Here is a 27,977-nt window from a genome sequence, read left to right as displayed (position 1 = left end):
GTTCACAGGCGTGTTTTTCCCCCCACTCCCAAAAGAAGATCATCTTGATGAAACAAGGGTGGGAGAGAGGCAGGCAGTTGAACTGTCCTGTTTGCTGTAATGGGAAATCTCAAGGGAAATTTACCCGGAATCATGCTCAGGCTTAACTGACCCCTAGCTAAGATCCATCTGACATGGCTCTTGGGAGCAGTCGGTCAGTGGAACCATCTGGAGTCTTCTGATTTGAGTTTCGGAGGAGAGAGTGAGCGAGCACTTGTAACTTAGGATAGCAGCGTGCTGGAGACAGGCCCTGGCCAGATGGCCGTCTTGCCACGGGAACCCTGGAGTGGGTGCACGGGCGGCTGATCCGGCCAGGCCCTCGGGGGTGTGTGTGCAGGAAGAAGGGCCTGTAGTTGTCCCCTCAGCCTGTTTCCCCAAACCCCACGTCAGCAATTCCCCCAGGTGCAGAGAGCGAGGCACATCTACTCGACATCCCTGTCCCGCCTCAAGGCTGGGAACACGCCTCTTCCGACCCTGGAATAAAGCTAGACAGCCTAGTGATCTAGCCAGGCTGAAACAACGCCCGAGTACCAGACGAGAGTAGAAATCTCAGAGCCCCACTCCTCTGGTGGACTTTTACCGGAGGGCAAGAGGGCCCAGCGCTTCCGGCTAGAGTGATGCGAGACGTTGGGGAGGGTAACCCTTTCCACCTGCCTATGCCTGCCAGCATGGGGATAGAGCTACGTTCTGCCGAGATGGGGAATTCAGCCTCCCCTTTTCCTGCCAACTGGTAGCCTCCGCGTGGATGTGCCGTGTCAGTTTATTGGGGCATTGGCATCCTTGTCCAAGGCGGACGTTGGTGGGTACCTGGATAAATAAGTATAAATAGTTTTCTTTCTGATATGTGACTGGATTATTTTCCAGTTGATTTCAAGCCTTGGCCCCAAGTGGCCCACAGATCAAAAAAAGATAAGGGTCAGTTACAAGGTTGAGCTCATTTTCCGTCGCCATGGCAACTGACCTCAGGCAACCCTCAGAGGACTACACCCAGCTCCCCAGGTGATATTTTTACTGTCCACGCCATCAATCCCAAGCCTTTCAAAACTCAGGCTGCCTAATTGTCAGGGCTCTGTTTTGAAGAGGGCCCAGGTCCCCTGTGGGGCCCCAGTTCAGGCTGCCAGAGCTAATTTATAAGCCTTTCTGAAGCATGGGGGACCATGAGATGGGTCCCTCCTGGCCAGAGAGGTCTGGGAAGGTGCCTCTGAGGGGAGGAGGGAGGGCACAGCCCATCCTCCAGGATCAATTAAGAAAATGGGGACCCAAAATGGGGGCAGCGGTGGTGGGGCGTGCCTTCAAGCAATGGTTGGGTATTCTTGAGTGATGGGAGGCCCTGGGCACCCCGAGCACCCTGGCACTGGGGGTCTGGGGCCGTGGGGATGCTGAGGTGGCCTGGGGGAGTGTTAGCTGCCCACTGCAGAGTCTCCCCTCCAAAGACACCCTCACCATTTTCATCCCGGTCATGATAACAGGAAAGTGTTTCCCATTGTCGAGGATTTCTCAGCCTTCTGTAAAGTGTGGACCAAAAGCAGCTGTGGAAAAGTGGACTCCGTTTTAGACATCCGAGACATACAGTCCTGGCGAAGGTACAGCTTCATCACAACAGGGTTCTAGTGAGATCAGCGTCCCCAGAAGCCCTTTTATAGAGCTCAGTGCTCCCTAAACTTGAATGCACCTCCAGATCCTTGGAGCACTTTTAAAATGCAGATTCTCCTTCTGTGGGTCTGGGATGGGGCCTGAGCTTCTGCATTTCTGACCAGCTCCCAGGTGAGGCCAGAGACCACACCTTGCCCAGCAGGGATGTAGATGCTGGAGGGAAGCTGGGGCCTACCGGGTTGGGGATCCCAAGATCAGCCCTTGCCCCCGCTTCCAGGCTCCCTGGTTTCCGCCTGGCCTCTGGTGAAGGAGCCCGCCTCAGACCCTGTTTCCTCCTTTGCCCCTCGTCAACCCCAGCCCAAATGTCCTCCCTCCCCTCTCCTCTTGGCTTGCCTGGGTTCGTTTCCTGTGGTATTTAATGACAGATCAATAGATAAACAAGCTGATCTGGCTGCCCAGATATTATTATCTGCCTGCCCTCGTCTCTTCTGCCCAGAGGTCTTTGTTCTTCATAGAGAACAAAGGACGGAGGTCCCCATCGGCCCTTGTCTCTATTACCTGTCTGTTTGAGGTTGGTTATTTACTGGCGTGGCGTCAGAGAGGTCCTCTCCCAGGGTCCTCCTCTTGCCTTCTCATTTGCCTCTTCTTCCTTATCGCCATGTGCCCTGCGTGTGACTGAGCCTGGGCCCCTGGACCTCAGGGGCCTTTAGTTGACCTGACCCTTGGGGTGGGCCGTGGGCTCAGCCCCCGGTACTGTGGAATTGAAGTCCGGTGAAGTTCGTTACCCGAGCTGGTGACAGAGGATTTCAGCTCGGCCAGGCAGCCTGTGCACCCCTCTTCAGCTCCCTCCGTTTGCAGAGATGCTGTTGCAGGGACAACGCTGCAGCCTGGGGCTGGCCCAGGCTGTGTCACTGTGGGCACTGCCACCTCCCCTCACCTGGGAAAAGTCCCCAGCGCTTCTGCCACCTGTAGTTGACGCTGGTGCTGGTGCTGGCAGGGGGGCCCACCTGGCTCAGACATGGAAACGTGGAGGGTGGGTCTGACTGTCCTCCTTCTTGCCAGAGGTTTTTGGGTGATTGAGGAGCAGAGGGTGGCTTGCTAGGTCCCAGGTCTCAAGTCCTGTGGCCTTTTTGGTATTTTCTAAAGCCAGAGAGGGCTGCTTATGGTGACCAGCATGCACCTCACCCCCGCCTCACTCTGCCCCCTCCCTGGTAGGGGCTCTGCCCTCTAAGCTTCTTTTCCTCTTCTGTCAGTTGAGGGAGCCCCTTGGTGCCTGCACTCCTGGACCAGGCCATCTTGTGAGGATCCAAACAGCAAGTTCCTGAAGGCAAGAACAGCTTTTTATAAGCCCTCAGTCCTAAAAGTTTCGGGGGGACCACTGGTGTCTGGTAACTGGCATTTACCAGTATCTCCTCCCCATGTTCCAAGCATTGTATTAAGTGCTTTACACAAATCGTTCATTCCCTATTTACTGAGCACCTACTTTGTGCCAGGCCCTGTTCCAGGCACTGGTGACATAGTAGTGAGCAAAATAGCCCTCGTGGAGCTTATATTATTCTTTCTGTGTGTGTGTGTTCTCTGTGTACGTGTGAAAAAGAGAGTCAGAGAGTTAAAATAAACAATCATCTCTGTACTATGCCAGCTGGCAGTGAGCATTCTCAAGGAAATTCAAGGTGGGTAAGGCTCTGGAAAGGATGGGGTGTGTGTGCTGTCTTTGCCGGGCGGTGTCTGGGTAGGCCTCGGTGGTGACATCATCTGAGCAGACACCTGGATGAAGTGAGGGGAGGGGGATGAAGAGTTGATCTGGAGGAAGGGTGTCTCAGTGAGGGCAGTCGTCCTGTGGCAGAAGAAGCCTGCTTGGCTACCTTACAAAACCCTGTGATGATGCTTCCCGTTTTCTAGCAGAAGCAGCTAAAGCTCAGAGAGGTTAACGAACTTATCCAAGTACACACAGCGAGTGGGTGATGGAGTGGAATTCAAACCCAGGTGTTTCTGGTTCTAACTCTTGTGTCCTTAATTGCTGCTTCCTGAATGGAGGTAGCTAATCATGTCCCCTGTCTCCACAGGTGGCCGTCACTGGTTCTCTCCTAGAGGGGTATACACATGAACGATACCGCTCTCAGGGGCAGCCTTTCCCAGTGGGGTCCCTGCTTAGAGAAGGGCCAGGCAGGGCCCACGGCTGTGGTGGGAGCGGGTCATGCTCAGTGCATTAGAGTCCAAGAACAATGCTCTGTCCCCTCCCCACTGCAGCCTGCTGCCCCTCCCTCCCAGGCAGCAAATTATGGCCTCGGAGTGTGTGCCCAGGCCTGCCTTTGACATCAGTGGGGCCCACCTGAGCTTCACCTTCAGGATTCTGATAATCAGCTTTCTCTCCTCCTGGCTTCCCCCAAGACCTGTATGGAAATAAGTATGTGTCTGCCAGGGATCAAATGCTTTTGGAGACAAAAGTCGGTACCGAGGACATTACAGGGAGCTATCATCTCGGCACGATGCTCTTCCACAAAGCCCTCTGCTCCCCTTTTGGGCTGACACAGTTTCAGCCTGAAAGGTTCCAGCAGGCTGACTTGGTTTTAAGCAAAAGCACATCCTATTATTTTTTTGAGAAATGAAGTGTAAAATTAACACTTATTATTCCTGAGCAGAGGACAAAAATAAAAGAGAGAGAGGGACTCTGGGATTTTCATGCTTGTCGGGTTGTTTGTTTGGCAGTTTGGGTTTTTATTTATTTTTATTTTTAAAAAATCATAATAAATCAATAGACTCCGCGTGCCAGCCCTGACTTATGGGGACTGGGAGGCACGCTCCGGCACAGCAAGTGGGTGAAATCTGCATTTCACTTTACAGATGAGCGGGGCTGCATAATTCACTTGAGTTGCGTGGGTCTCTCTTATGGACGCCTGTCATGTGCTATAAAGAAAAAAAAAAAAAAGAACAGAAAGAAGAGGAAGCGATTGTGCCTCTTCACTCACAAAATCCTCCAGCCCCACGCCGGGGCGAAGGGGCCTGTGGACTCCCAGACAGCTTTGTCATTCTGCTGCAAGGTGTCGCCGAGCCTGTGTGATCTTATATAATTCAGGAAAGTTACTCTCCGAGGGTGCTGCTGTCTTCAGACCCTGCGACTTGGGATGGAATGAAAGGTTGTCAGCGCCGGTGGGGTGAGAGTGATGGTGACAGTGAGTTCTCTCGATAGCCACGGGCTGGCTGGTACTGGGTCACGGGCACGCAAAGGAGTGTTTGCACACTAACTGGGGCAGCCCCTGCCACCCCTCCCCACTGTTTGTTTGGATGGTTTTATAGGCAGAGGTGCACATAATGGGCCCCCCAGGGAGCCCCTCTAGCCCCCACCGGTGGGGAGAGGGCCTTGTCCTTCAGGAAGAATATTTGCAAATCAGAAGGTCTGCCTTCAAGTGGGAGAGGTTCCCAGGTCTATGGGAAGTCCTCAGGCTTTATTATTTTTCACCCACTTTTACTTTTTTGCTTGTTTTATTTTCCCTCTCCTGTCTCCCCGGTTTGACTCTTAAACACGTTAGGTGGGGAGTGAGGAAAGGGACCAGATAGTTGTCTATCGGGCTCTTGATCTAATTATCCCGGAACCTCACATGGGCACCGGTTTGGGGCTGTGATTTGCTTAAATGGCAGCTGTTTCGGCCCCGGAACCGGCTTGCAACTCTAGTCCGCCTGACTGTGCACGTATTTGTGAACATGGGTGCAGGGTGTAGCTGCGTCTATGAATCGGGGGGACCGGCTGATGAATTGCTCAGCGCTCGGAGGACGGAAAGTGACTGTCAGACGTGATTTCTCCGATTTATAAGTTGCAGGAGCGTTCTTTGTCTTCTCCGTGTTTGTGTATCAGATGGGCACGTCTCCATTCACAGCCAAGTGGATAAAGGCCCTCACTCGGCAGACAGCAGTACATCCTCCTTTGCCATCTCAAGCCCAGGGAACCCGCTCTAGCTGGGCAGAGGGGGAGAGACCAGCCAGGGCATCTCTTCTCCATGAGTATTTCCTGAGCCCCTCCTGTGGGCCCAGGTGGAGCCTCATGCTTTGGGGACCAGAGGAGAGGACATTATCTGTGCCTATAGCCTAGTTGCCGGGATCAGGAAGACTCATGGGATATGGTTAGATGAATCCAGGGTCACTGTGCCCAGCCAGGGGCAGCCATGCAAGCCGGCATAGTCGGGGAGGCTGCCTGGAGGTGGTGTGCAGGTGGGATGCGTAAGGATAGGGAGGGCTTTGTATCTTGTTCAGAGTACCACCCCCAGCTGGTTGTGTTACCTCAGCAAGTGGTCTAATCCTCTGAACCCATTTTTTCTCTCCTAGAAACGTGGCTTTCCCAGCAAGCAGGGTTAATTCTGAGAGTCAATTTGTTATAAACTTAAACTTCAGTTAACTAAAATAGAAACCTCTGTACAGTCATCATTTTCACATACCCTCTGCCTCATTAATGTGCAGGAGATGTCCACATCCTAACAGGGAGGGCATATATAAGGGTGATATCTCTCTCATTCATTCATTCATTCATTCACTCATTCCTTACTCTGTGCCAGGCTCTGCGAAGCACTGTTTGGGCGGGGGAGGGGGTGAGCAGGGCATGTGTTGGGGGGGGGGGTCTTCTGAGGCAGTCCCCCCACACTGGAGGCCATCTCTAATTATGATGAGAGCCTCCCTGAGGGAAGTGGAGGACGTGCGTTGGGGCCTGTGAGGCAAGCGTGCTGAGCCTGCCCTGTGTCCCAAAACTTGTCAATGAATTCCTTTTTCGCCAGTATAAATGGAAGATCAGCTTGAATCTCTGTCGGGTGCATGTGGCCTAGTTGCCGGGGCTCCAGGGGCGTGACAAACACCCGGAAGATTCCAGCCAGTGGGCTATGTGGGGCAGGCCCACCTGCACACGCACGTGTGTGTTTGCGCCTCCGCGGTGGGGTGCCGGGCGGGGGTGGGGGTGGGGGAAGGCTGGGCCAGGGGGATGCCTGCTGTCCCTGCCAGCCCCTGCCAGGGCCTGGGGACCCAGGGACTCGCCAGGAGCCTCAGCCCATCTGTGTTTGTGTTTTGCCACTGGCAGAGCCCCTCTGCTACCTAATTCTTGCCTTTGAGGGCTAATCGGAGCACCTGGCACCTTTGGTGAGGCTGGTTCCCTGGGGGAGCCCGAAGGGGAGCCTGTGTCCTTGGCTGTCCCAGATAATACTCTCCCCGATACTGGCACGCTTGGCAACAAACACCTATTGAGTGCTTGTTGTGTGCCAGGGGCTGGTCAAAACCCCTTTTCATGTATTAAAGGAGTATTAACTCATTTAATTCTCACATCAACTATAAGAGGAAGGCTATTTGATGGGGGGGATGGGCTTTTTTAAATATGTATTTTCTTTATTTTCTTTATTTCTCTGGCTGTGTCAGGTCTTGGTTGTGGCATGTGGGATCTTCACTGAGGCGTGCGGGATCTTTTGTTGCAGCACGTGGGCTCTCTAGTTGAGGCGCGCGGGCTCAGTAGTTGCCCCGGGGCATGTGGGATCTTAGTTCCCCGACCAGGGATCCAACCCGCATCCCCTTCATTGGAAGGCAGATTCTTTACCCCTGGACCACCATGGAAGTCCCGGGATTGACGTTGTTTTAAAGCCTGTTCTTCAAAGGCTTTTTAAAAAGCAGTTTTAGGTTTACAGTAAAATCGAGAGGAAGATACACACTTTCCTTCGATCCCTTGCCCCACACGTGCATAGCCTCCCACATTTTCAACATTACTCACCATGATGGTACATTTTTTTTGTGAAGATGAACCTAAAGTGAAGCATCGTAGTCACCTGAAGTCCACAGTTTTCCTTGGGGCTCACTCTTGGTGTACATTCTGTGGGATTGGACACGTGTATAATGATATGTACCTATTAGCATAATATCATACATAGTGGTATCATGTCCTAAAATTCCTCTGTGCTCTGCTATTCATTCCCTACCCAGCCCCAGTAACCACTGAGCTTTTTATTGTCTGCATAGTTCTTCCAGAATAGTTGGAATCATACAATATGTAGTGTTTTTCAGATTGGCTTCTTTCACTTAGTAATATGCATTTAATGTCTCTTTTTTTTTATTTTTTTTTTTTTTGCTGTGTTGGGTCTTCGTTTCTGTGCGAGGGCTTTCTCTAGTTGCGGCAAGCGGGGGCCACTCTTCATCACGGTGCACGGGCCTCTCACTGTCGCGGCCTCTCTTGTTGCGGAGCACAGGCTCCAGACGCGCTGGCTCAGCGGCCATGGCTCACGGGCCTAGTTGCTCCGCAGCATGTGGGATCCTCCCAGACCAGGGCTCGAACCCGTGTCCCCTGCATTAGCAGGCAGATTCTCAACCACTGCGCCACCAGGGAAGCCCCAATGTCTTTTTTTTAAGCACTGAATAATATTCCATTGTCTGAATGTATCACAGTTTATGTGTCCACTCGTCTACTGAAGGATATCTTGGTTGCTTCCAAGGTTTGGCAATTTTAAATAAAGCTACTATAAACATCCACGCACAAGCTTTTGTGTGGACATAAGTTCTCAACTCCTTTTGGTAAATACCAAGGAGTGAGATTGCCGGATCATATGGTAAGAGTATGTTTAGTTTTTTTTTGTTTTGTTTTGTTTTGTTTTTTGCGGTACGTGGGCCTCTCACTGTTGTGGCCTCTCCCGTTGCGGAGCACAGGCTCCGGACGCGCAGGCTCAGCGGCCATGGCTCACGGGCCCAGCCGCTCTGCGGCATGTGGGATCCTCCCGGACTGGGGCATGAACCCGCGTCCCCTGCATCGGCAGGCAGACTCTCAACCACTGCGCCACCAGGGAAGCCCGAGTATGTTTAGTTGTATAAGAAGCTGTCAAACAGTCTTGCAGAGTGGCTGTGTGAGTTTGCATTCTCACCAGCAGTGAATGGGAGTTCTGTTGCTCCACATCCTTGCCAGCATTTGGTATTGTCTGTGTTCTGGATTTTGGCTATTCTCGTAGGTGTGTAGTGTTAAGGAAGCTATTATTGAGTATTTTACAAAAGAGGAAACCGAGGCACAGAGAGGTTACATAACTTGCCCAAGATCATGCAGTAAGTAGCAGAGTCAGGTTCCAACCCTGGGTGATGTGACACTCAAGCTGGGGCGATTCTCCGTCACCGCTACTGACCAGTGAGCCGCACTGGTCACTGGTATGGCCCCTTTCATTCTCTCACAGCCCTGTGAGGCAGGGACTCTACTGAAAGTGAACTGTTGCCCAGGCCACATGGCTTGAAGAAGAAGCCAGGATTTGAACTCTGCCCTGCTGGTCCTGTGTCAGGGCACCAGACCTCAGCTCTGCTGGTGGGAAGCTGGCGCTCAGGTCACCCTCTCTTCTCTGGGCACCTTTGAGTGAGGGTTTAGGGTCATAGCAGCTCCCAGGTGGGGAGATGGAGCTGTGTTCTGATCTGGAAGCAGCAAAGGGTGTCTTTCCACTGTCCGTGAGCACTGGGTAGACCGTCTGTTTACAAATTTTTAAAAGAGCACTTTATTGTTTTTTGCAGTATCTTCCAGGGGCTGCCCATCCCTCTTAGAGTAAAATCCCCAAGCCCTCTAGTGGCCGGCAAGGCTCTTTGCGAAGTGCATCCCTGGGTCCCCACTGTCCCATGCTGTCCCTGGCCCCCCAACCGTCAGGCACTGCCCCCTCACTGCCATCCAGATGGCCCCGCGTGGGCCCACCTCAGGGCCTTGCCCTCGACTCTGCCCTCAAGAGCTCCCTGTGTTACCTCGTCACCTCCTGACGCTTATGTGTTGATTGTCCTTATTATCTGTCTCCCCACCACTAGAATGGGGGCAAGAGCATTACCTGCTTAGCTCCCCACAGAATCCCCGCCTGGCACACAGTACATGCTCGATAAATGGTCTATTGGATTTTTTAAAATTTTGCTTGGACTCCCTTTCCCATGCGGACCGCATCCTGGGCCCCTCTCCTCTATGATACAGTCTAGGATTCAAGCTACTTGCCTTGTTGCTAGACCAGCAGGAGAAATCACAGCAAATGACACATTCAAGAGCCAGATATCTGGGGCTGGCGCCCCCTGGGGTCTGTTAGCCTTCCGGGAGCTGGACCATCTAGAGCTGGGATGGGTCTGGGCATCCACAGCCCCTCCCCAGCCCTGGTTCTGGGGGTCAGGGAGAGCTGGCCTGGGGTGTCCTGGGGGCATGTGGACTCCTGCAGGAGGACACGGTGTGCAGGGTTGCTGACTGGCCGTGGCTCTCCTTGCAGAGGAAGGCATCAACCATGAGTGTAAGCTGTGCAACCAGATGTTCGACTCCCCGGCCAAGCTCCTCTGTCACCTCATCGAGCACAGCTTCGAGGGCATGGGCGGCACCTTCAAGTGTCCCGTGTGCTTCACAGGTAAGTGTGCCTGGCGGGGAGCACGTGGGGAGAGGGAAGGGACCTGGGGGCCCGGCCGCTTCAATCCCTGGCCCTCAGCATCTGGCCCAACGTGGCCCCGGAGCTCACGGGGAAGCCCCTGAGGGATCCGCAGCCCTATTGCTCCGCCTGCCTCCACATAGAGCTGACCCCGGCCCTTCCCGTCTTCGTTCTCTGCTCTCTCCTCTTCGGCAGCGTGGGTTCCTAGCCCTCCTCCCACCCCTGCACTCAACTGCTACCACGCTTTTTCCCACCCAGCCTTGCCCTTCCTTGCAGTTGGCCCTTCACGGGCCCCAGGCTCGTCTCTGAGCTCTGTCCAGCACCAGTGGGGTTCCCCCTTCGCACACCTCCTGTCTCCCCCTCCTCCCTGGCCTGTCCCAGCCCCTGCTTCATCCGTGCTCCAGGCTGGAGGGGTCAAGGGCAGCTCTGCCGGCCAAGTCCCCAGCCCCCAGACTGGCTGCTGGCCCAGGCGAGTGGCTGTCCCGGCCTGAGGCGAGTCTCAGGGGCTCTGCCGGCCCCCCTCCTGCTGCCCAGATGGCAGCCGGTGTGCGTGGGGGAGGCTGGCCTTCCCCTGCCTCTCCCTGACATCTGTCGTCTGCCACGGCGGGAAGCCCACCCTGAGGAGGGCGCCTGGCAGGAGGGGATCTCTGAAGTGCTCACCTCCCAGACACACAGCTGTTTCAGGGCCACCTCCTGTGTGTGCCCAGGGTCCGGACCACATGGAGGATACAGCCACCGGGAGGCCGGGGCTGTGACCTGCTCTGCGACAGGCCCGAGGAAGGGGCTCCGCAGCGGGGGAAGTCCCCGCACACTCACACCCCTCTGGGGTTCCCAGGAGTCTTGGCACACACTGGTGCCTCTTCCCTCTCAATCCCTCCACCTCAGGAGCCCCCACCCATCTGTTACCATCCCACTCTGTGAGCTGGGTCGGGGGCTGGCACCAAGGGGCCTCAGTTGCCAGGTCTGCCCATCCAGGACACGGGGGCCCCTGTGTGGAGATCCGAGGATGCTGACAACCTCAGCAAGATGAGTGATTCCTGTTAATTGAGTGCCTTCCTGTACTAGACACTGCGCTGAGCTTGTTTAAATCAAATCTCAGCTCTGCCACCTGCAGAGTGAGACCTGGGACAAGTCACAACGTTCCCAGTGCCTCAGTTTTCTCTTCTATAAAATGGGGATAATAGCAGTGCCCGCCTTACAGGCCTGTGTGTATTCAAGGAGCCCACATTTGGAAGGTATCTGGCAAACGGCGATGATGAAGACGATGACATTCATTGGGCTAATTATGTGCCAGGCCATCTTTTAAGCATTTTGCAAGTATTAACCCATTTGATCCTCCCAGCCACCCAGTGAACTACATACTTTAGTGGTCCTCATTTTTCAGGAAATGAAGCCCAGAGAGGTTAAGTGACTTGTCCAGTGTTGCACAGCCTATAAGTGGCAGAGTTCAACTTCACTGGCTTGAGCCCTCTCTAGCGTGCGCCAACAGTGTTTCCAGTAGCCCACTGTTTGGCCGCCATGTCCATGCCTGGGTGATCCCTACGTGGGAGTGGTGTGGAGCAGCTGCTCTGGTTGGCCGGGCCCGTGTCCCCAGTGTCTGGCCCCCTGATGGCCATGTCCATGTCCATGTCCAGTTTTCGTCCAGGCCAACAAGTTGCAGCAGCACATCTTTGCTGTGCACGGACAGGAGGACAAGATCTACGACTGCTCGCAGTGCCCACAGAAGTTCTTCTTCCAGACCGAGCTGCAGGTGAGTGCCCTTGTCTGCTGCACACACCCCTCCTGGGGCTCTCTGGGGCTCCCATTGGCACTGAGGGTCTTGGGGTGCATCCATGATGGTGGGATCTTGTACTCAGCACCACCCCAGCCGCAAAAGCAACAGGCCCTGGACTTGTGCTTGTGGGTCTGGAGCCAGTGGCTGCCCTCCTGGCTGGCTGGTATGGGGTATGGCCTCCTGGCCTCACTGGTCCAGCGTTCTCAGGAGAGCTGGACCATAGCAGCTGAGCCTGGAGCCAGAGTCGGAACGGTTAACATTTGTGCCGTTTCCGTTGCAAGTCCCTTCCCCTCTCAGGGATTTCATTTCCCCACTGGTATTACATGATGATGTTCCACTGAACTTTGGATCTATGGCTGGTGGCCCGTGTGGCTTGCATGGCTGAGTCCTGGGGCCGCGTGTGGCTGGAAGCTGGATCTGGGATCTTGGAACCTCCAACATGCCCAGGAAAGCTAGAAAAGTGAGAGCAATGGATACCGGTTGGGCCCCAACTCAGAGGAAGGGATACTTGCCAGTGGTCCTGAGGCTGATGTGGCCCTCAGATGGGGCACCACAGCCCTACAGCTTCCTCAGCCCCCCATCCAGGGCCTGCAGTAGCTGAGAGGGTCCTTGGGAAAGGAAGCGGCTGTGGTGGGCTTCCCAGGGCTCCTGTAGCCCACTCCCCTCGGCATCCCACGGGCCCCTTCCCACCTGTTACTGGTTTTTGGGGACCCAGATCTGTGTGCAGGTGAAACCACCTTCTCACGCACTGGTTTTTGCAAGAAACTCTTTTAACACTGGAGAGGTGACATGCTGTCACAGAAATACCACACACACACACCATCAAACACACACTGCACACACAAAGGAAAGTTCCACACACACAGTCCCTATGCATACACACAGAGACATCATTTTCAGAGTACCACCACACACACACAGCATAACACCACACCCCCAAAGAGGTAACACTCAGGCATCCACAGAAGTACCACACGTACACACAGACACGCCAGAATATCACACAGTGAGAATAACACTGTTTTCAGCTGGGATGCGGGTTAGGTTCTGCTGCGGGAACAAACATCCTTTAGCCCTGTCTTCAGGTAACAAGGACTTATCTGTTGCTTGTGTTACGTATCAGGTGGCTGGGGAGGAACTCTGCTCACGACAGTCAGTGACCTGGGCTGATGGCGGGTTCATCTCCTCTCATGTTTGCGTGGTCACCGAAGCAGGGAAGGGAGGGGGTGACGATCGCAGACCGCTCTCAAAGCTTCACTGGGAAGCGACCCACATCTCGCTCCCACGTTGTCTTGGCCAGAGCCCTTCAGGTGGCCATGCCCAATGTCACAGGGGCGAGGCAGGGAATCCCCCAATGACTGGAAGGAGAGGAGAGCTGGCGTTCCTCACAGCCCCACCCCCAAGGACTAGCACACACTATGGCCCACCAGGTGTGTCCGCCCACCCCGTACACCTTGCCTGCACCCCCATGCAGGTGCTGATGCTGCATTCAGCTGCGTGTTTCAGGGCTGCAGCCACAGCAGAGTCATAATGTCGCTGGAGGGCAGCAGTGGTGGCCCTCTTCTGGGACTGAAGGGGTGTAGCCATGCCTGTTGCAGGGTAGCCCGCTTCACTGCGCTATAGCCCATGTGCTCAGCCAGGCCTGGACCCATCCTGTCTGCACGGCTGCTGACAACTTCACCCAGAGGAAGTGAAAACAGGCCCACAGAGGGCACAGGAGGGATTCACCATCCGACAGTCAGGGTCCTGTTCCCATGGGCTGGTCCCGGGCCTGGGCCAGGCAGACAGAGCGGACAGGCCTGGCCTCTGACCTTGAACTGCACCAGGTGGATGGCTGGAAAGCCCATTTCTTTTCACTCTTCGGGCAGCCCCTCTGAGTTCCTGTAAGTCCTGTACCTCTCACACAACGTTCATTCCATCTCAGTGTGGGACAGGATTATGGACCCAGGCCCAGAGAGGGGGTTCTGCTACGAAATGACCACCAGCAAGGTAGTGCCCACACCCAGGGCCCACTGCTGTCTCCCCATCGATCCACAAACTGAGTGTGAACCTCTGTGCCGAGGCCTGTGAGGGAACAGCTAACTGCCCTCTCATTTGACCAAGGGGACTGGTTCCAGCCCTGATGGGCATCTGTCCAGGAAGCCTTGCTCGTGCACGGGCTATGCACCCTTCACCCTGTCTCCACCTGCCTTACCAGCCTGACCTAGCTACCAAAATGGGCTCCAAGTCCCCAGACAACTGAAGCTTTTTATAGCCCGACATGGCAGGCCGCTTTTAAACGCACGAGCATATAAGCTATAAGCTATGATTCACTTCAACTTCGGGCTCGCTCAGCCCTCTGGTCCCCCCACATTGTCCTGGATGCCAAGAGACGGATGACTGCTCTCCTTGTTGGCTTTGAGGTTTTGCCCAGAGAAACTTCCCAGTCCTGCCTTTTTCAAGCTTCGTCAGCATCCCTGGGCCAGAGGCCTAGCTCGTGATGCACAGGTGTAGGTAGCTGTGGTTTCAAGCCAGATCTTGCTTCGGCTGGACGCACCTGGGGCTGCAGACGTCCCAGACACCAGAATGGTGTGTGTGAGCTGATGATTCCCTGGGTCACCCCATCAACCTTTAAGGCAGATCCTCAGAGGCCAAGAACCTCACTAAATTATAGCCTTAACGAGTCACTATTTTCTGCAATTAATGATTTTAATTACAGACCATTTAAATATGGAAGTAGTGTAGCAATGCCAAATCTATGCAAATAATGGCTTTCGTTAAGTAACTTGAGGAACAATTTTCTGGTTTTTCGAGAGAAGGGTTTTTCGGGCCTTGAAAATTTCATCGTCATTACGGTGAAGCTGGGGCTGGCAGACGGGTGGATTATTTCCCTAGAGTGACATGTGGGGGCTTGGGGGGTGCAACAGGAGACAGGGCCTGGCCCTTGCTGGGGCCTTGAGTGGCTCTCCGGTTTGTATGTCATGTAGGTCCAGTGGGGAGACTCAGGGCAGCTAACGTTTGTAGGCACAAGTGACTCTGGGCTGAGAGGTCTTGAGAAGATGTGAAATTTAAGATTGCTCTCACCGTAGGAGCTGACTTCCTGCTGTGGATATAGAGGTAATAGAGGTAGGATTGGGCTCTGGAAGGCTTGGTCTGTGTCAGAGTGATATGCGTGCCTCCAAAGGGAGTGTTCTCTTAAGATGCATTAATAGGAGTTGTCAGAAAGAGGGAGGTGCAGGTCCTGTTTGATTCTGAGTTTACCTGGCTCTGCCCAGAGACTGAGATTAACTTAAAGAACTTTGGACAAACCAGGGCACATTCATTGATTAGGTGCATGAGAGGGAATTCAAGTTGCTCTTTATTTGTTCAAAGCATGTAGATAGAGGGCCCATTATGTACAGACACTAGATCTAGGAACTGACAAGACAGTGGTGAGCGAGACAGAGAAACACCCATAGGGCCTACATTCTGGAGGGATTGATAGACACTTTCCAATAGTGGTCAATGACACGAAGAAAATAAAACCAGGTAATAGGCTAGAGCATAATGGGAGCGAGGTTGGTTACAGCTTGGTGAGTGTGGTCAGGGAGGGCCTCTCTGAGGAGGTGGCATTTGAGCTGAGGTCTGGAAGGTGAGAGGGAGAGAGTGTGTGGAAGAGAGGCGTGAGTGCAAAGGCCCTGTGGCCAGTGCAAGCCAGGTGTGTTGCTGGAACAACAGAAGGTGACAATTGGCTGAAGCACAGTGAGTGGGTGGGGGGTGTGAAGGGGGCCGGTGGGTGGAGGCAAGGTCATGGCAAGGTTCATAGGACAGCAGAGCTCTTTGGATTTTGTCCCCATTGTGATGGGAAACCGCGCATCACAATGGGAAGACATATTATCTGATTTACGTCTTGAACCCAAATTGAGAGACACTGACTGTTAAGAGAATGAAAAGTCCCAGGCAGGGAGCAGATATTTGCAAATCACATATTTGATAAAGGACTTATATCCGGAGCATATTTTTTTTTAACTCTTAAAACTTGATAATGAGAGGGGAAATCAACCCAAAAAAAGGAGCAAAAAATTTCAACACTTCACCAAAGAAGACATATAGATGTTCAGCATCGTTAGTAATTAGGGAAGAGCAAATGAAAACCATGACGTAATGCCATTATACACCTAGTAGAATGACTAAAACAAAAGCAAAAAACCGACGAGTGCCAGCCAGGGCATGGAGGTTCAGTTGGAACTCTCCTGCGTTGCTGGGGAAATGCAAAAATGGTACAGCCGTGTGGCAAAATAGTTTTTGAGTTTCTTACAACGTTAAACATACAGTTAACCTATGACATAGCAATCCTACTGCTGGGTGTTTATTCCAGAGAACTGAAAACACGCTCATCCAGAAACCTCTATGTGAATGATGGTAGAGCTTTATTTATAATGGCCCCAAACTGGAAACCCCCCCCCCCCCCCCGCAGTGGTCCCTTCCCTGGTAAATGAACAGACAGATGTATTTACATTCGTACCATGGACTACTACTTGGCAATAAAATGCAACTGCTCATACAGACAACAACATGCGTGAATGGTAAAGGGCAAGTGAAAGGAGCCAGGCTCAAAAGGCTCCATACCGTGTGGTTCTATGTACATGATGTTCTGGAAGAAGGCAAAAATACTGGAATAGAAAACAGACCAGTAATTGCCAGGGGCTGGGGGTAGGGAGAAGAAATAGGGAAGCCTGAACAAGATTCGTCTAAACACACACACAAATGCACACACAAAGACATATACACCCCACTCAGCCCAGGCAGGGTGCTAGGCTCCGGGCATGCCGCTTGGTTTCAAGGAGCTTTCAGGGGGCTAGTTCACCAGGAGAAGACTTGGCTGGATTGCCGGGGGAGCGTGGGGACAGTCGTCTTCAAGTGTTTGTTTTTTAATTATTTATTTTATTTATTTATTTTTGGCTGCATTGGGTCTTTGTTGCTGCGCACGGGTTTCTCTAGTTGCGACGAGCAGGGGCTGCTCTTAGTTGCGGTGCACGGGCTTCTCATTGCGGTGGCTTCTCTTGTTGTGGAGCAGGGGGTCCAGGCGCGTGGGCTTCAGTAGTTGTGGCACGTGGGTTCAGTAGTTGTGGTTCACGGGCTGTAGCGTGCAGGCTCAGTAGTTGTGGCGCACGGGCTTAGTTGCTCCGCGACATGTGGGATCTTCCTGGAGGGAAGCCGTGTCCCACACGTGTTCGAACCCGTGTCCCCTGCATTGGCAGGCGGCTTCTTAACTACTGAGCCACCAGGGAAGCCCTTCAAGTGTTTTAAGCTCTGCTGGGATGAGGGGGTCCTCAGCGTGCTTCCAGTGGCCCCCAGACTTCCGGTAGTGGGCGGAGACTCGGGACGTGGATTTTCTTCTCTGACAGACTCAGGCATCGCTCTCTGGGGTTATAGCTCAAGCAAGATGGGATTTAACTTGTAGGGACACAGGCGTGGCTTTGGATGCCAGGAGCAGGAAGTGTCGGGTTTTCAGCTGTCCAGTTCCCAGGAACCAAGTGCTCTTTGTCAAGGCAGGGACCTTCTGCCTCTGCCCCTTTCTGGCTCGTGTCGTGTTCTCTCTCTGCAGCCTGACTCTCTGGGCTGCTCTATACGAGGAGGAAGGTGGCCAGCACCGCCGCAGCTCCTGTCGTTTCTGCTGAGACAGACACACCTGGGTATTTCAACAGGTGTGTCTTTAGTGTGGGGATGTCGTTACACAAGTAGCCGGCAGCAACACCCAGCTCACCCAGAAATGGTGACTGTGGGTAACAGTCGGCGTGCAGGCAACAGGTTCTAGGTCCCTGGAGTGGGAATCTGATGGTTGCACTCAGGTCAACTGTCCAAACCTGCTCCAGTGAGCTGTGGCCCTAGGTGGGGCCACTCAATGCCAACCGTCAGGGGAAGGGGAGCATGGCTGGTAGACACCACAGATAGCCACTACGTGGGAAAACTGTCTACACGTGGAAGAAATGGAAGGTGGTGAAGTCCCTGTCGGTAGGGGTGTGCAAACAGAGCCCTTGTCTGAAATGCTGCAGAGGGAGAGGCTGCGAGCACAGTCTTCGTGAGAACGGCTCTGCATTTGAAGCCTTGCTCCATCATTCATCAGCTGTGGGTCTCCGTTTCTTTACCTGTAAAATGGAGTATTAATAGTTTCTACCTCGTGGTCGTGTCATAAAACCCTTGGCACAGTGGGTGGCACGTAGGAGGAGCTTGGTTATTACTAACACCTGCCTGTTTTTATTATCGTTTACTATTATTATTATTAGCATTGTTTTCATTAGTAGTAGTATATTACTAGCATTAGCCATTTTAAGATCAGAAGACTTTTTAGGGTCCCCTCCATCTGGGGTTTGCTGTGATTTCATGATTTCTGGCCTGAGTTGGAACAAAGTGAGATTCTAAATCCTTCCTTCTGTGGCACCCAGCCAAGTCTCAAGGCCATGGGCACTGGAGGCCCCCAATGGGGCATGGGAGGTGCTGGGTACAGAGCAGTGAGGCAAGGGGGAAAGGGCATGGAGTGGGGGCCAGAGGCTGGGACTTGAAGTCCCCCTTTCTACATGTTTCCAAGCACCTTTGTCCCAGGCCTTTTCTCTGGACCCCGTTTTCCTTAGCTGTGCCCGGGCTCGGTGGAGGGAGGTATGCAGATTTGGTTGGGGATGTGAGACAACCCTGTAAGCCACAGACCGCGAAAATGTCAGGGCTGTTGGCCTTGCATTTCCAGCCTCAGGCCTCAGCAGATGAAGGCCCAGGGCCCTGTGGGCCCCTTGCCAGGGGTTAGCTGACCTGAGGGGAGGGAATGGCTCTGCCTGCCCAGCCCAGCTGTCTTTGAATCCCCGTGGACACCTCTGTGTCCACAGACACTGGCAGGGATGGCATCGCCTTCTCTCCTTCCCAACAGCCTCACTGCATCCCATTCTTCACTATCGCTGAGGGAAGCCATGAGGGGGCACACCGATTCCCATCCATACGTGGCTGGCCTGTGACAGGCGGACAGGCTCCTCCTGAAACTGGACAAGAAGTAGTTATAACGGCCACCACCCTGGGTGGATCCCTAGTGTGGGCCAGGTCCTGTCTTAAGCATTTTGTGTGGATTGCCTCAACACAATCCCGTGAAGTAGGCACTCTTGTTCCCATTTACAGATATGGAAACTGAGGCTCTCAGAGGTTGAGTGATTTGCCCAGGGTCACCTGCAAATGGCAGAGCCACATGCAAAGCCAAATTGTCTTCGCCACCAAGGCAAACAGAAACCCTCCAAAGTTTAAATGAATTGCCATTATTACGAGCTAATAGATTTAAATGAGACCTGCGGTGCTGAACTATAAAAAGCCTGTGTCAGGGGAACCGGAAACGATTTTAGTAGTTGGGCCAAGCAGGTAGCACAAATAGCGGTAACAGGGGATGCAAAAGAAACTCCTTGCGGGTGGACCCAGGCAGAAGCGCCCTGGGGACCGTTGTGCGGAGCCAGGCCTGTAGCCGTGTTCGTAAGGCTGGAGCTTGAGGCCAGGAACCTGCAACTTTTCTTGCAAGGAGCAAGGGGGTCAGTTCAGCTCAGGTCAGGCTTGGGGAGAGGAAGGATGGGGTCCAGTCGTGGAGACAGGAAGCTCAGAAGACCTCACGCTTCCTGGCGCTGCCACCTTCCCACCTACGGCAGCTTTGCCGGGTGCTGTCACAGGAGGCTGAGCCAGAGAAAGGTCTCTTGATGGTGGAACGTCTGGCATCCTGCAGACCTCTGTGACGGGGCTGGGCTGGGCGCGGGGAGCAGCGGGCCTGCCCCGTGCCCTGGAATCTAGACTCCCTCATCGACAAAGCAAGGGGCCGCAGGAAGCGCGTCCGGAGCCGGCCTGCAGCGGCAAAGCGGCCAGCCTGGCGTTGAGCAGGCGCGTTTAAAGGATTAGCTCACGCTGTTTGCTGTGTGCGCCTAATCACGCCGCTGCCAGCTAAATGATTACAATTGATTAAAAGCAAAGCTAGGTATTCTAACTAGCAACCTGGAGCCCTTCCGATGGGGCAAGCTGGGCCCTGCCGGGAGGAATCCTGGTACCCAGCCAGGGGGAGGTGTCTGTGAGCCAGGGGCATGGTCTGAGCTCCAGGGGCACCCCTCCTTCTTAGCCTTTGTGAACATTTGCTTTGACCCTTTCCCTCGTTCCATTTTCGTTTCACGAACATTTACTGAGTACCTATTCTAGGTGCCATTGCGGGGGCCTGGGCTGCAGCTGTGAACCGGTACACAAGGTCCCTGTTCTCACAGAGCCGATAGTCTACGGGAGACACTGACAATAAGTCAGGAAATACGTGAACGAGGTCGTTTCAGACTGTGGGATTTTGAAGACAGTAAAACACTGCTTTGGGACAGAAAGTGAAGCGTGTCTGTGTGCATGTGTGTCGGGGCAAGGAGGAGGGGGTGTTGGGGGTGAAAAATCAGATCAGGTGGTCAAGGAAGGCTGGCGTTTCAACTGAGTCCTAAAGGTTGAGAAAGAGCCAGTGCAGGGAAGAGCCGGGGGAGCTTCCAGGAAAGGGAACAGCCAGTGCAAAGGCTCAGAGGCACGGACAGATTTGGGGAGTCCAGAGAACAGAGAAGAGGGCGGTCAGGCTGGAGAGGGGTGAGCACCTTCTTGCTTCATTCTTCTGGGTCGTTCTTGTCTTGGCTTCCGGGACGCATGTACCCCTGCTGAGCCTTCTGCTTGAACACCCTTCCCTTCTTCTCGGTCTTCAGGCCCCAGCTCAGGGGGTGCCTTCTCTGAGAAGCCCTCCCTGATTCTCCCTCCTTGGGCTTCTCCAGCCCTGCATTTAACGCCCTGATCCCTTTGCCTATATACAGACTACAACAATTATGTCTGCACCTGGCTTCCCATTCTAATGTGAGTTTCTGGAGGGTGAAGCTTCTTTCTGCTATCCATCCATCCATCCATCCACCGTATGTTTTACCATATTTGTTTTTAGCTCCTAGAAAGTAGGAAACAAAGGAAAGAGAACACAAACCAAGGAAAGGAGTAAAAGAAGGAGAGTTGCAACTGCAGATCCTAGGAGCCCATTTTTAAAATTCCTGGTCCTTATAAGATGGGTAACCAAGGAGCCGGTTTCCTTGCCTCTTTGCACTGCTGCTGTCAGAACCAGCCGGATAATTATAACTAATAATAATTAAAAATTAAAAGCGCTCTAGGCACAAGCTTAGCATTTGACTCTTTGGCTGAGCTTTCCATGAGCAGCAGTGTCTTCCTCCTTCCTGCTTTAAGGACAGCCCAGTCTGTGCCATCCACCACTGCAGGGAGAGCAGGGCCTGGCTGGGCTTGGCCTGGGGGGACGAGAGGGAGGTGCCCGGTGACACCCAGCGGTGGCTCTGGGCAGTGAGAACCGACTGCTGGCACTGGAGTCCTCCCCAGATTGCCTCTCCTCCATCGTTTTCTGTTGCAGACACTTGCACCTTTCTGGCCTCAGTTTCCTTGAGTGTACAATGGGGTAGGACCTATTGCCTCAGGTTTTGTGAGGATGGACAGTTCATGGGCGGAAAAGCACTTGGTGAACACTTGGAATATAAAGCTTCCTGGAGGTAATTACCGTGCTTTTCAGTGTCCTGCCTTCCCCACTAGGTCAGGAAACCAGAGCCCAGCACAGCCTGATTTCCGTTAATCGTGGCAACATGGTGTGGCGTGCCCACACAGCCTGGCTGCAAATCCCAGCCCCGCTACCGAGTGGCTCTGTGACCTTGAGCAAGTCACTGACCCTCTCTGGGCCTCAGCAAATGGAGGGTAATGACAGTGCCTGAAAGGCCGTCAACTCCGGGTCTGGTCAGAGTCCAGGTGTGGCGAGCACCAGCCAGTGTTGTGGTCGCTGCTGCGACCCGTGGGCTTTGGTTCACTCCTTCACGACTCACGCCTTCAGCCTGTCATGTGTGGATGTGCTCAGTGCAGCCCACAAGATTTGCTGAGCACCTACTACGTGCCAGGTGTGTGCACGTTCTGGGGACACACAAAGGCCTGTGTCCCTCAAGTGCTGCCTGGAGAGGAATAGGGAACCAATGAGGACGAACGGGCAGAGTACTGATTCCATGTTTGCGGCGTAACCTAGTGTAATGTATGCATTAAAGCATAGCATCATAGCAACCATGCGGTGTGCTAAGTCTCACACAACAGGACCGCTGTACACAGCAGAGCCTGCAGCCGGGCCCCACGTGACATCGCAGGAGGCCGGGGCTGTGACCCTTCCTCTCTTTGTCTCCAGGCTTGTCTGTCTGTGTCTCTTAGTTTATTTACCCTTGAGTGGGGCAAGGCCTTTGCTGCTCACAGTAAAACGTATCACCCTCAGCAGCAGCGTCCTGTCTCACCACTGCCACCGCTTGGGGCAGCCGAGCCTCCCAAGGGGCCGTGTGTGCAGGTTTAGGGTCTACGTCTGGAGGAGACTGAGGGGTGGGCAGTGACTCTGCTTCTTGTCTTTCTGAGGCCCAGGCACAGGCCTGAGCCATTCACCCACTGTAGTAAAAGCGAGACAGCTTTCCCCGAGTGTTTGCTGGAGGCCCGATTCCATCTCTTCACGTGCGCAGTCTTTTGAGACCTCACAGTGACGATCTCCATGGCACAGATGGGTAAACTGAGGCTCTCCTGGGTCACACAGCTGCTGGAGTCGCGGGGCTATGAACACACACAGCCTGACACTAGTGTCTGTGTTCTCGGCCTCAGGGCTGGGGCAGTGCACTTGCAGTCGACTCTCAAGCCCTTAAGAGCCAAGGGCAGGCCTCTGGGTGCTGGGTGCTGGGTGCAGGCAGGCCTCACCTCCCAGGAGGGTAAGAGTTCCAGAAGGGGACTCGGAGATCGCCAGGCTCCTGGGGCACGTGGATGTCTTGCTCTGGGTGAGCTGCGGCTGCCGTGGTCACCACAGAGGGGAGCAAGGGAGGGGCGGGCCCTGCAGGAGCCCACGCCTGGCTGTGCTCAGATGCCCTTGCGAGCCCCGGGGCTCTGCCTGCTTGAGCGATGAAGTGTGCGGAGGCCCAGGTGGGGGCTGGGGGGGCTCCTCCCAAGGCCCGGCTCCGGGCAGAGATGGCACTTGGAATCGGCCTCCGGCTGCCCGTCTGCCCATTGGAGCCTGTCACTCATGCCCTAGGGCGGGGGGCCAACGAACTTTAGAGGGGCACCATGCCATCGTGACAGATGGGCATGGGGGCGCTGCCAGGAGCCTGAGGCCGGCAGCCATTGTGTGTGTTGTGAGCCCAGCCCCTCGCCGGCGCTGTCCCAGCCGGGACCAAATGCCTTCAGTTTCTTAGAACAATGATAATACTAAGAGCAGTGGGTGCCGTGTTGGTCCAAGGCTCCCAGAGGTTGGCACTGTACGAAGCCCTGCCCCCCTCATTGACTTAGACACAGAGGCAGCCCGACATACAGGAAAGACACAGGGCCTTGGGGGCCAGAGGGTGTGAATCTCAGTTGCTTCTTCAAGGTCCCTGTGACCTTGGGACATGTGACCTTCCCCCCGAGACTCACCGTCCTCACCCGGACAGCGGGCCAATGCTGCCTGTCCTGGAGGGTTAATGTGGGGGTGCAACGCACTGTTTGTGAAACACGGAACACAGTGCCCGGGCCCAGGAGGGCCTAACGGAGGGGGTGGCGTTGGGGGTAGAATTGATGTGATGTCACTGCCCCACTTTCACAGATGGGAGACTCAATATCACGTCCCACAGCTAGCAAGTGGCAGAGCAGAGCCTGAGGGGCAAGGAAGGGTGGGGGAATAATAACAGCAACAACCCCAGGCACTAAGGGGGGGCCCTTTGCATTGAGTATCCTGTGTTATCCTCATGACAGTCATTCGAGGCCAATGTTGTTGTTCTCTCCATTTTGCAGAGGGGGAGACTGAGGCACACGGGGCAGTGGCAGAGAAGAGATTTGAACCCAGGTAGCCTGGCTGTAGAGCCCGAGTGTTGAACTGCTGCCCTGATGCTGTGGGCAGGCTTTTTCCCATCGCAGAGCCCCAAGCGTGTTGAAAATGAGGTCTGCTTTGTCTCTCGATACCGTGGTCTGTCCGCTCAACTCGTTGGGGGTGGGCTGGCTTCCCCCTGCCAGGATGCCAGGGTCTGGGGGGCTGGGGGTGCTTGGCCCCCTCCAGCGGAGAGACCAGAACCGGGTGCTGTCGGCGGGAGCCTGGGCTGCACTCTTTGGTTGAGCAGGAACAATTACTAATGACATTTAGAAAGAAATTAATGATGAGAAATGCAAGTTGGCATTTCAGGAGCGCCAGTCCACAGCCCCACGTCAGCACTCACCGGAGAGGCAAGGGGCTGGGGCCGGCCGTGCAGGGGGAACGAGGAGGTGGCAGGAATTAATTTTGCTGTGTCAATAATGAATGTGGCCCCACTCGCTCTGCTTCTGGAGCTTAGACAAAATCAAGCACGGACCGACTGGGGCTCATCCAGGGCTGCAGCGAGATTCACTGTGTGCTGCGATATGGGCAAGGGTGGGTAACCGGTTCAGTGGGTGGGCGGGGGACAGCGAAAGGGGAAGGGTAGCCTTAGGACCGAGCCGTTTGAGCTCAGCCAGCTCTTACCAGCTACATAACTTAGCAAGCTGCTTTGCCTTTCTCTCTCTCTCTTTTTTTTGGCCACACCACTCGGCTTGCGGGATCTTATTACCCCAACCAGGGTTTGAACCTGGGCCCTCAGCAGTGAAAGCGCAGAGTCCTAACCACTGGACCACCAGGAAATTCCCTGCTTTGTCTTTCTGGGCCTCAGTTTCTTCATCAGTAAAATGGGACGTCAGTAAAATCGGGACACGTGAAGAGAACGTATGAAGACCAGGCAGCCCATTTTTGGCACATGACAGGCGCACAGTATATGGCAGCTATTACCCTGTTCCACGGACACGTTTTAAGATGCACGGCTTTTCTCATTATGACGGCTCTCACATTGGAATACCTCACGTGTGTGTTATAGTTTAATGGGTCATGTTTTTGTTTGCTTGTTGTCATGCATCAAATACGGAGCATCTTATATTCTCTGGGGTCTGAGAATAGATAAAAGACGGCATTGGTAGGAAGCATGGCGGAGGGTGAGGAGGAAGAAAGATGCTGAAATTGTCTGGGGCAGGGATTGGGTTTCCCAGTGGGAGCATGCCCACCCCTTCCTTCCCGTCAGGTTCTCCAGAATGAGGAAGAGGGGTCCCATCCAGCCTCCCCTCACACAGAAGGGAGAAGACACACACAGGGAAATGTCATTATCATAGTAACGTTGAGCATTTTTACAGTGGAGGTTAAAAACTCCTAGCCCATGACCCTGGGGAGTTTGGAACCTTTAAATGGTTGTCTATGTTTCAAAATGGAGATTTCCTATAATTATAGTGGCTACCGTTAATATAGTGCGTATTACGTGCCAGACGTTGTTCTTAGCACTCTATACATCAAGACGTTCTATCCTCACAATGCCTCCATTATTGAGGTAACTGAACTGAGGCACAGAGAGGTTAACTAACTCCCTGAGGCCACAGAGCTAGTCAGTCCTGGGCCTAGGCCACCAGCCCCAGATTCTGTCTCTTTACCACCACACTAAATGGCTAGATTTCTTGATTTTTATACAAATGAGATCTGGCAGCCCCCGGACCACAGTCCCGCATGGCAACCATCAGCTGCTGTCTTCAGACGCGGGGATGTGAGCTCTGGGTCAGCACCGCCCCCGACCTGGTCGGACTCACGCAGTTCATTACCCACCTGGGCTCTGAGTTTGCGGCCCTGTTGCGACACTTCACAGTTTGTAAATATTATCTTGTTGGGGCCTCCACAACCGGCAACCACTACAAGTGCTCTTTACTCCCACCATTTGACAGACCTGAAAACCGAGGCTGGGAAAGGGCGGTAAAGCTGGGAGGAGTGGGGCCCAGGGTGTGTGGGGAGTGTATTCTACCCATTCGGGTTTGGGTGTTTGAACAGGGAGGCAAGTGGGGCTCCCTGCTCTCCAGCTCAGTGACTGGTCCCCCCAGTGAAACCAGACGTGGATGCACAGGCCAACAGCTGCATCGTCGTGGCACCGTATCAGTCTCCCCACCCTTCCTTTTGAAGCTGCCACATCAAAAATGCGGGGTCATCCATGCTTTGGAGTTGACAGTGATGACAAAGCCTTGTGATTTGTAGTAATTATGACAATATTAAACATCTGTGTACCGTTTTACATATTGTAAACGTTTTTACATATGTAACCTGATTTGAAGCCCATAACAAGGCTATGAGGTCAGTATTATTTGTAAATAGGTACTTAGAAAAGTGAAGTGACTTGCCTTGGCTCACATACATATATTAGGTGGCTAAGGCAGGATTTGAACTCCAAAGCTCACTGTATTTCCACCGGTCCTTCTACCCTCCTTCCCGCTTATTTATTCGTGCACTCGTCTTTCCCCTACCATTCACTCATCTGCCACCCATCCATTTATCCACACATTGATTGATTCATCCATCTTTCCATCCATCCATCTAGTCGTCCATCCATCATCCACCCACTCATCTACCAACCATTTTTCCATCCATCTAGCTACACATCCATCCAGCCAGCCATCAGTATTGAGTGTTAAGTGCTGGGAACTACACAGCTTTCATGACACCTCCCTCATGTGCTCTTAATTCCATGCTTAACTGCTACCCATCCGTCCTCCCACCCGACAACTGCTTGTGCTCCCCCCACCCCCCACCCCCACACCTCTGATGAGGTGAGTGGGACGGGACGGACTGGGGGATCTAGATGATCCTTTGTTTGCCTCATGGAAACCATCGAGTTCTGGTGGTGGAAGCGAAGGCGCAGGGCAGACCCACTTGGTCAAGGTGGAGCAGGTGTGTGGGCAGTGATGATGCCTAGAGTTTGGTTGGAGGTTGAACCTGAGTGTGGTTGGAAGCTGAGGGCAGACAAGGCATTGCAGGCTGGGCCACAGTGTTCTTTAGCCCCATAGTGGGCCCAGCTCCCAAGGAGCCCTGCCTTTCTAGGTGGGTAGAGGTCACCCTTAGCCCTTTGCTTTGTACCAGGCTGGATGTCCTCTCTGAATGGACAAGGATGTACGCCCAAGTGTTTTCATAAGAACCTTCGCGATCATTAAATATAATCGGTCTCAGCTGCAGTTTTGATCGCTGGTGCGTGCACACAATTCATCACAGCAAATTAGGTCCGTCTTCAGAACTGGCCCTGCAGCCTGGGGGTCTGTCAGGGACGGGGCTGGGCCATGTGGGCTCCGGAAGCCATTCTGGGGGGGGGTGATGAGCCATGTTTTCTGAGGAGGACCCTCAGAATAATCTACCAGGACAGCTCTCCCTCTGCAGGGGTTAATTTTCTAGAAATTTTGAGGATGCAGGAAAGTTTTCTTTTTAGCAAAAATTTGGAAGAAAGAAGAAAAGGATGTGATGGAAGTTTTTAAATATCATTTATAAAACCTGAAAGCACTGGGTTAGCTGAGGGACCAGAACATATGTGTTCTGTATAATTAGTGACCGTGTGACCTAGATTTTCCGGGACGGTCCTGATTTCAAGTATTTTGTCCCAGCTATTGGCTGTTTGTCCTGGATTTTTGGCTTGTGAACTACGATGACTACATGTGGAGCTGAGTTTTCTTATCAAATTTTAATGAATAAATATTTAAAGCTGGAAATGCCTGGAAAGATTTCAGAAAAAATTAAAGGGAAAATTTCCACCCACTTTTTTCCCAACATGGCGAAATACGTCTGTGGGTATACCTCGTGCATGCTTCCCGTTCCCCCACTGAAGCAGCAGAGGAAACACTTCCGTCCAGCAGGGTTTGAAAACCGTCAAGGCCCCAGTCCTTTGGACTTGGCAGTAATTGCAGGGGAGGCCTCTCTGCCGTGTGGCTCAGGCCCCTGTGCTCAGGGCATAAAGCCCCTGGTTCTAAAGGTCTCGAGAGGTCCTCTGTTCTTCTGTGGCCCTGGGAGCCGTGCCATTGATGATAGCCATAGGCTCGGGCACCGCAGAGGAAAGCCCTGTGCATCACGGAGGTGGAAAAGGCCTTGCAGCCAATTCCGGCCAGTGATACGTCCCCTGGATGCTGTAGCTCCCACCTGTCCAGCCGAGGCTTCTACACGCCTCATCTCGCTGCTACAGTCTGCAACTTCCAGCTTCCAACTTCCAACCCTAGAACAAGAGACGTGGACTTCCCTGGTGGTCTAGTGACTAAGACTCTGCACTTCCAATGCAGGGGGCGCGGGTTTGATCCCTGGTTGGGGAACTAAGATCCCAGATGCTGCGTGACCAAAA

At 53.6% G+C, this 27,977-nt stretch overlaps 1 protein-coding gene across 1 annotated transcript in view; it reads left to right on the top strand.

Moving 5' to 3' along the window:
- ZNF423 (zinc finger protein 423) overlaps window positions 1-27,977 on the top strand; it is a 269,850-nt gene that overhangs the window by 229,160 nt on the left and 12,713 nt on the right. The window contains exons 5-6 of the mRNA XM_027092155.1: window positions 9,855-9,986; window positions 11,639-11,754. Coding sequence (XP_026947956.1) covers window positions 9,855-9,986; window positions 11,639-11,754 — 248 coding nt within the window. The remainder of the gene's footprint in view (window positions 1-9,854; window positions 9,987-11,638; window positions 11,755-27,977) is intronic.

Source organism: Aethalodelphis obliquidens, unplaced genomic scaffold (genome assembly GCF_003676395.1).
Source record: "Aethalodelphis obliquidens isolate GAN/ISIS:26980383/991018 unplaced genomic scaffold, ASM367639v1 scaffold75, whole genome shotgun sequence".
Taxonomy (NCBI): domain Eukaryota; kingdom Metazoa; phylum Chordata; class Mammalia; order Artiodactyla; family Delphinidae; genus Aethalodelphis; species Aethalodelphis obliquidens.
Note: the sequence above shows the minus strand (reverse complement) of the source record. Positions and strands in the feature narration are given on the sequence as shown.